This window comes from Lipotes vexillifer, unplaced genomic scaffold (assembly GCF_000442215.2).
Source record: "Lipotes vexillifer unplaced genomic scaffold, Lipotes_vexillifer_v1.1 scaffold1770, whole genome shotgun sequence".
NCBI lineage: Eukaryota > Metazoa > Chordata > Mammalia > Artiodactyla > Lipotidae > Lipotes > Lipotes vexillifer.
Window position 1 is genome coordinate 333,134 of NW_006796074.1, and position 9,331 is coordinate 342,464.

General features: G+C 44.2%; 1 protein-coding gene across 1 annotated transcript in view; it reads right to left on the reverse strand.

Moving 5' to 3' along the window:
• The window catches only part of SCN11A (sodium voltage-gated channel alpha subunit 11), a 66,551-nt gene extending 57,865 nt beyond the window's left edge, over positions 1–8,686 (reverse strand). The window contains exons 1-5 of the mRNA XM_007468135.1: positions 8,420–8,686; positions 4,800–4,918; positions 3,679–3,780; positions 2,014–2,142; positions 478–581 (exon numbers count right to left, since the gene is read on the reverse strand). Coding sequence (XP_007468197.1) covers positions 478–581; positions 2,014–2,142; positions 3,679–3,780; positions 4,800–4,918; positions 8,420–8,686 — 721 coding nt within the window. The remainder of the gene's footprint in view (positions 1–477; positions 582–2,013; positions 2,143–3,678; positions 3,781–4,799; positions 4,919–8,419) is intronic.
• Positions 8,687–9,331: the final 645 nt, after the last annotated feature.

The window sequence follows — 9,331 nt, forward strand, 5'->3', positions numbered from 1 at the left end:
TCTTTCCCATATATCTGCTTGTGAAACTCCCTCACCACCTTCAAATCTGCTCACATCTCACCTTCTCAATGACACCTATCCTAACCACCCCACTAAAATTGCAACCTGCTTCCATGAACCCCCGTGACTTCCAAGAGCCACCACATCGCCTACTTTTCCATTTTATTTTTCCATGGCATATGTCACTTTCCAGCATGCTATATAATTTACTTATTTATTATAGTTACTGCTTAAGTCTGTCTCCCAACCCCCCACCTAGAATGTAAACTCCATGAGGGCAGGGACCTTTGTCTGTTTGCTCATTGATATATCCCAAGCAGCTAGCATAGTGGATATTAGGTCCTCAATACATATTCGTTGAATGATCAAATAAATGAATAAAGACGAGTTTGTTAGTTTGTGGTTTACATGACATATTGAGAAATTTTAACTATTCTCTTCCGCTAAGAGCCAGTGTTGAAAGTTAGAGTGACTTACCTGAAATTACTGAAATTGCTTTCAAAGCTCTGAACACTCGAAAGGTACGCAGGGATGACAGACTGATGCTGCTGTCCTTGATATATGGTGAATATGACACAAACCTACAAGACAAAGCACAAGGAAAGTCCAGGCTTGTTCAGGCATGCGTCTGCCCTGCACATCTCCACAAAGGTCACAAGTAAGCACAGCCTGAGGTGTGTGTCCACCAGAATGAAATCTGCCACCTCCCCTTCCAATCCCACCTTATGTCAGGACCTGGCAATACCACTAGTGCTCTATTGCTATGGACCCCATGGACCACAGATTGCACAGGAGGCTGCTCTCAGCTAATCTTTACACTTGGACATAGATGAGGATTCCTTGAAATAGTCACTGCAGTTGTGGCTACATCCATGGATAACAGAAATCAACTTAAACATTTATTGACTTGCTATCAAGTTCCAGGCCCCAGTACACTTCCATAAGGTCTCACCAGGTGGCCAAGCCCAGAAGGAACCTAGGCGGTCTGGCTCCAGAGCCCACATACTACACCATCTCTCAATAACCAGGAGCACCTGACCATTGACCTTCAAATGTAAAACTCTGAAATTGATAGTAACTACCTCAAAGGGCTTTCATGAATATTAAACAGAAAAATATATGCAAAGTGCTTAAGACAATGGCTGGCACAAATTAAATAAGGTTGGGTTTATTATTATTGTGCTGGCAATGGGCCATTGCTCCTCTTGCTTTTCATTTTGCTGACTCATGAATTTGGAATCATCATTCAGATGCCAAATTGATGCCCTCTCCTTCAGGAAGAACTTCAACTCTAACCTCATGCCATATACAATAACTAACTCAAAATGGACCACAAACTTAATTAAACATAAGAGCCAAAACAATAACACTTCTAGGAGAAAACATGAGAGAAACTCTTTGTGACCGTTCAGTAGACAAAGATGATCTAGACCCCTTTATTCCTCCTCCATGCTCTAACAGCTGGAATCATGCACAGCTCCTATGCTAGCACTCACTGTAGCAGGTTATAATGGTCATTAAATGCCTCACTTCCCCTCTGACCTGCGAGCTCCAACAGGGTGATATCCACACATGATGTATTTTTTTTCATTATCACAAGCCCTATATCTGGCACAGAGCCTGGCCCCATAACAGGTCAGTGTTTGGTGAATAAATGGCTGAAAAAGTAAGATCATGAGTGTTGGCCTAGAAATGGATTTGTGAGGAATTCCCTGGCAGTCCAGTGGTTAGCACTTGGTGCTTTCATGGCCATGAGGCTGGCTTCAATATCTGGTTGGGGAAGTAAGATCCCACAAGCCTCGCGGTGCGGCCAGAAATGGATTTGTGTGTATGAAGGCCTCTGGTCAGTTGGCTACGTGGTGCAGTTCAGTGTCAACCAACACTGCACTCACAGTTCTAGGCTTTACTTGGCTGCACTCAGCCAGTCATGTGGATCTACACAGGGCCCTGCTGGAAGCCAAGGGGCTTCTTTCCCACCCCTAGTCTCTTTGGTAAAAATCTTAACATTCTTACGCTGTTGCAATGACAATGGAGTCCAGCCAGTTCCATGGATCTCGAAGGAAAGAAAACTCATCCAGAATAAAACCTCTTGCCAATATTTTAACTAATGCTTCAAATATATAAATCCCAGTGAAGACATACCTACAAAGCAAATCATTCAGAACAAGAAGAAATATGATAAGCTATGCGAAAAAGAGAGAGCCCATTTGTCTGATATGACCTTCATGAGGTCGGATTCCATTTTAATGTGACATTTAACATTCTTGTCTTAGCAAATAAGAGTTCAGAAAGGTAAGGTCCTCAAGCAAGTTCTGGTATTTGGGATTTCTGAAAAAGAGGCCCATGGATAAAGTTGTAAAGCTGCTTTTAAACACCTAGCTTCACAGCCATATTCTTGAGAGAAGCTTCAGCCAACATGGACAGTCTTTTCAACAAATGGTGTTGGGAAAGCACAATATCCACATGCGAAAATACTCTAGCTCTCTTGTTATAATCCCAATAAAAATATGCTTGGTTGGCATGCACACGCACACACACACACACACACACACACACACACACACACACACACACGCTGGTCCCACATCTGGGACAGAAACAATGATTCCGAACACTCTGCTGGTTCAGAGTAAAAGAAATGGACCTTTTCTGGTAGAATGTCCAACCATTGTTAGCCCTCAAAGCTAAAGAACTAGGGTCTTGGGAACTCGAAGAATCCCAAAGCAGCTAATAAGTCCAAGAGCAGAAATGGTCATGAGGCTGCCTTGGGCAAGAGCTACCTCTGCTTCAGCTTTTTTCTAAACTGCTCATCTTTTAGGCGACAAATAAACACAGAAGGTTAATTAACGTCTGCCTTGAAATGCCATCTTTTAAACTCAGATATAATTTATAAAATTATAGGTATTTTGAAAAAAGGCTATAATTGCAGATGTGTGGGATTCTGCAAGTCTTCACCTAGATCTCAAGCAAATGAGACAGCCACCTCTGACTGCTATTTCTGCCTAGCCATTTAGCCTTCCACCTCCCACCCTGCCATTCTCTCTTTTCCAGCAGAAGCCTGCCAGTGGTGGGACATGTGGACCAAAATGACATCTGCTATGGAAGCAGGGCTTGAGATCTCCATGATAGGAAGACGTCAACTCACCAGGCAAATCAGGCCCTCTGGGGTGTGTCACTGTCAGTTCAACCATAGTTAGGGTGTCCAGTCAGGGCCATGGTTGTCTAGCTAGTAAACCCATTTCTAAGACTCTATTCTAAGAAAATAATGATTTTTTTAAAGTAGCTTTATACCAAAAGATGCTTGTTGCAATCCTATTTATAGTAGTAAAATACGAGAGTAGTTAAGTAAATTATGGTATAGTCACCTGATGAAATATTGTATAGGCATCAAAATGGTCTCCTATTAAGCCTACATAAGGACAAAGAAGAGCACTTAAAACTAGACATAAAATTTGTATGTGTGCTGTTTATTACAAATGTAAGTTTAAAAGGCCTTTAAAGACAATTGTAAGTGTACATATACAAAAATGAAACTGACTCTGCCAGCATTTGTGCTGGGGATCTGGGATTATGAGTGACTTTTTCTTCTCTCCATAGCTAAAATCTGAGGTAATCATAATTCTTTTAGGTTTATTTGCTTAAAAACATAGGACAAATGCGTGCAGGACAAACACTTACTCAGCACTCTCAGTATCTACGTTAATGCTGTCCTTCCCACGAGTCATGGCCATGAACACGCAGTTGATGATGACGGTGCAGATGATGAACATGCTGAACAATGTGACCAGGGCCGTTAAGGCAGCTACACTGCAGGATGGCATGTGTCATTAGTTATTGTAGTTGAGGCTGTGGGGGTCCCTACAGGGCCCCTTTTCTGCAGGAGCATCTGTCCTCTAACTGTGAGCATTGGCTGAGAACAACCCACAGCTGTCCCCTCCCTTGAAGAACTGTCCTCAGCCTGAATGGCAGCCTCCTCACCCTGGAGGGCTACACTCCCTTTCCACATGTCTGACCGAGAGATTTACAAAAACCGGGCCTCTGGCTTTCAGACGGGGCAGCTCTGTGATAGATTCATGCTCTGGAGATCCCCGTGGCTCCAGCTGATGCCTGATGTGGGCTCAGCTGAGACCCTGTCCTTGCTTGGCTCCTCCTTTTGCTCCATGCTGTTTCCCTTTTTCCTTTTCCAGAGAGCACTCCCCCACTAAATCACTTAAATAAGAATCCCATCTCGGGCTCTGCTTCTAGGGAACCCAACTTAAATAGATATTCCTTCCCGTTTTCCTGAGTACTTCCGTCTACCAACCCACGTCTTTTTCACACCCCCCTCCCCCTCCATCTAAAACTGCCTGGTGTCTCCTCACCCCCTGAAAATCTGGACTTTTAACACTAGAAAGTGTTTCTAAAAAAGCTTTAAACACTGTAGTTCTAGCACAACTCATTTATCAGCTAAACACAGTGCACAGGTTGCCAGTTTACCCTTTATTTGGGTCTCAACTTAGATGTTCCTTTCTTCAGGAGGCCGTTCTTGATGCCTCCAAAGCACAACAGAGCCTCTCCACACTCCCACTTCCAGACTGCCCATCTCACTAAGAAATTGCTTGCCTTTTGACCTGTCTCCTCTGAGGCCACAGGATCCCAGACAGGTGCCAGTCCCAACACAGCCCTGCCATACAGCAGGGCCACTCACCCAGTATTTGTTAAAAGAATAAGCTATTTCCACTCAACAAACATGTGAACCCCTAGGGCTTCTGCACACATCACATGACCTGGACTTGGTAAAAGAAGCAACAAAAGGATATGAATGGACTGAAATTCTAATGGCTAAACTTCTGATTGAATTGAAAGGCCCAAAAATGAACAAGGCACGTTTGGCACTGAAGCGGTAGATTGTTCTCTTTTTGTTCAACACCATAAATGTCTGCAAAAAAAACCACACATAACAGGAATTACATGCAGTGACCAAACAATATTTATCATGAGTTCATTCAGAGAAAATTCGGTGGAACCACAGGTTGAGGCATGGCTTGTCTTATTATGATGACTGTAGCTTCTGATTGGAGACCTGTCTTCTGAAGCCAGAGGTACTTTCTGACCAGCTACACTGTTACTCTGGAAGCCAAGAGATCTCCCCATGTGGCTTGGGTCTCACTCAGAGTCCCAAGACTCTGATCTATTGAAAGTCCTCCCTCACTCCCAAAATAACTGTTGAGCTGTGGACTGTTCACCCAGTGAAATACTCTGGAAGCCCCAGAAATGAAGTGCATGGGCCCTGCAAGTAAAGAAAAAAGGTGTGAAGAGTAATAACTGGGTCAAAAAAAACCCTCTGTATTGTACTCCATGGTATATATTTATGGAGACAAAAACTAGAAGAGAACTTGAAGAGACAGAAATAGAATTGAACATTCACACTCGGCAGATTATTTTAAATTATTTTGATTACTAATGAAAACTTTGTTGGCACAACATTGTAAATCCACTATACTTCAATAAAAGATAAAATTAAATAAAAACTTTATAATGAATCTTAGAATAGTCAGGTACCTAGAGAGTTTATATTGTTATGCCTGAGCTGTCCTACATGAAAGAGTCTGCCACTCACTTCTAACCTTGAGGATTTTCAATAAAAAATCATCACGGTTCCCAGACTTGCTCTCCCATTCCCCCCACCTCCCTGGACATAGGCAAATCTGCCTGAGGTTCTCGACTGGCAGGGGAGTGCCTACAGAAGGCAATGGAAATGTGTGTGGGTGTTTTTGGTTATCTGTCACAATCACTGGAGGCTCTACTGGCCTGTAGTGGGTACGTCCTGGGATGCCAAATCCAGGACAGACACACCAAATGGTGCACTGTTCACCCAAAGTGTCCAGTTGGGCCCCACTGAAAAACAACACACCTGCGCCCGTTTCCTCCTTGCATGTCTTCCTGGGCTCTGGGCCTGAACCTGCACCTGGACAACAACCAATGACTCACAGGCTTCTAACATCAACTCTCAGACCTCTCCCTTTCCGTTTAACTGTCATCTGGCTGTCGCCTTATGTGTCCTGAAGACTGTTACAAAAGCCTTCATAGAACTAGGGTCATTCCTGTCTTCTGTGTCATTGCTCCTTTCAGATTTGCAGAAAAGTACTACTTGACATGTAATCCAGCATATTCTCAGACAGGAAAGACAGGTCTTGTCACCCAGGCCCAGAAACAGTGGGGTAGCTGCCGCCTTGGTTGGGATACCAGAACTTCAGCCACTGCCAAACATCAACTTCCTTCACTGAGCTGCTGGAACTTACTTGTCTGCTGGCCATCTGGCTGCAGAGAAAATGTGGACTAGGATATTTTCTGTTTCCTCCATAACAAACTGAAATGGGCCACAGGGCTCTTTAAAAGCTATGAGCCCAGGAGTCTAAGACTCACTTTGGGGATTCTGTGCCCTTCCTTTGGACAGAAAGATGATTTCAGGGCAGAGGGCAAACCTCTTCCTAAGATACGTCACCCAGATTAATAGGTGGCATGATATGGCTCTACTTCCATGCCCTTTGATTTTTTTTTTTGAATTTAATTTAATTTACTTTTTTATATAGTAGGTTCTTATTAGTTATCCATTTTATGCCCTTTGATTTTGATATTTTATTAATGCCTCCTCTGACTGCTTTAAATATTTCAACTAATGGTGTATTTAACTACACTCGCCAGGGTTTTAATGATTTAAACCTCTCTGCTTGCTGACACATCTCCACCCTTTTCCTTGTAGCTCTTCAAAAATGGAAGCTTTGAAAAGAGAGGAAGTGACCTGCGACTACAGAAAGAGCCCTTGGGTTTGAGTCCCAGCTCCACCACTAACTAGCTGTTTGACCTGGTGTAAGCCACTTCCCCATCAAGGCTTTGTCTCCTCATCTGTAAGGTGAAGTGCTAATGACACCACACAGAGCTCACACGACTGCTGAGAGCACTGACGTGTTAGGTCATGGGTGTGCAGAGCTCTGAACAAGTATCATGTCTCCTGATTTAAAGGGAGGACCCAGGCTGAGAAGAGATGGTCCTAGAACATCCACCCCAGCTGTATCAGAGCCTGTCCTCCCAGGACTGTCCGCAAAACACCAAGCTGCTGCCTACCTCCTGGATCTCCTACCTAGCCTAGAGGCAGAAGGAGGCCTCCAGGAGTTATCTCACCTCCAACTACTCTGCCTCCTAGAAGCCCCTGGAATTCTGGGGCATTAGGAGAAGGAGAAATATTGGAGTGTTTTTGTTCATTCGTCTCTTTTCCCCTTTTTTGTCCTTCCCACTCATACCCAGCTTTCTTCCATCACACAATCCCCATCCAGCCTGGTAACCCCAAGTCTGTCCAAATCAAGGACATACAAACCAGGCAATCTTTCTTTGGAGAGGTCAGTTTCTCATGGGTGCCAGAAAAGGATGCTCTCAGCATCCCATATTTTCCAGGACTTGCCCCAAACTCCCCAGCCTCCTTCCTCCCTGTCTTCAGTCTGGCAAAGTGGGTTTTCCATTCTCTGCTGGATCACACAGTGAGATGATGATGGCAAGGTCTTCTGAGTCTTTCCTGAAAGGGGATGGTCTGTAGAGGACTTTCCTCACTGCCCCAGGCTTTCAAACAGCCATGAGAAGAGCCTGTGCTCACGTTTCCTCATCCAGGAACCCCTTTGAGGAACTTTTACTAGAATTTCCCTACCTCTAGGTAGATAAAACAGCAAGCCTATCACATATTGGCATGGAGTTTACATGTAATCTGCATGTGCCTACTTGATTACAATATTCTTAAACTTCATTTATTGAGCTCCTCTTATGTGCCAAGTGTTGGTCTAGGGCTCTGACCTCCATAAATCTCATTTAATAGCCTAAAAAGCCTATTGCCTAAGAGTTTTTCAGGGTGAACTCTAGTTGCTGAAATGGACATTCATGGACAGTGATATTAATTCTTCATATCAGTATAATGCCTTACAGTTTATAATGTTTTACAGTTTTTAAAGGCTCCATAGCATGCCTACATTGTAATGTAGGGAGAGCAGGCATTATTCCCGTTTTACTGATTAGAACAGTGAGAATGAGTGAAGTGATTTACCCAAAGTTATAAATCCAAGTACTTGAAATGGCCTACACCCAACTTTTCTGACTGCTAGTCCAGTCCTCTTTCCTGACACCGTCTTATGTTTTCTCTGTCCTCCTTTTACCCTTCTGCTGCTCCTCATCCTCATTCATCTTCTTTTCCAAGCCATGCATTATTACAGAGAGAAACTTAGTACTGAAAGCCATTCTCAGGACTGTGAAAGCAATGACAGGGAGTGACAGCAAAGGAGAAGTGGGGTCTGGCCTCTTTATACCCCGAGATCAATATTTGGAGATCCATGCAATGCCAATTACAGCTGGTGGTTAGAACATGGTTAGAACACCCCAGCCTCCCCACAGAGGGTACCTTATGATTTCTGTAGAATGGGTCCAAGTCTTCCAGGGGCTTCCCTATCAGCTCATGGGGAATGTCACCATAGAGCATGGGCAACTTTCTGGACACCTTTAGGTCAAGCTGAGGTCGAGGCTGGGGTTCTGCTGCTGTCTGGTCCTTGGACTTTTTGTTCTCCTTTTGGATGGAGATCCGCTTCTTGATTGCAGCCAAAGAGTCAGGAGTGAAGGGGCGGAAATTCCTCGCATCTGGGAAGATCACCGGGTAGCACCTGTCATCCATCTTCACCCTTGGGGCAGAGACAAGCAGCAGATCCTCAGAGAGCTCTGGGAGGTAGAAAATTACACTGTCTGCCCTGAGATTCCACTCTCCAAGGACCATATCATGGGGTCTACAAGAGTTGAGACTGAGGTGAGGGGGCTTGGGAACTCATTAGCTGTGGAGAAGGTCAGAAGAGGTGACCACTATTGTGGATATAAAAAGAATTTTGGGCATAGTCGAGACCAAAGCAGGACATCATTCCTGGAGGACCTGGAAATAGGTGGGAAGCTGAGTTCAGGATCAATGAGCAGAAGAAGCTCAGTCTCTAAAAATGAGACCCAAGCATCAAGGAAGACAGTAAGACTGAACCAGCTGAACTACTGAAATGGGACCTGCAGATGGTAGACAAGTGGCCACAGTGTGAACAGGAGAGGAAGGAATAGGGAATCAAGTGGGCCATAGCTGGGGGTTGTAAAATCAAAACTATGAGTGCATGAGCCTTCACCTTTGGTCGGCAAATTTCTTGAAATGTGACAGGATGGAAACAAAAGAGCCATAAACACAGGCATGAACATTTACACTAACATCTATGATCCTTTGCCAGCTCCCTAACTTCTGAGACCCAGACCTGGCAGAAGTCAGACCCCAAGAAAGCAAAAAGGATTT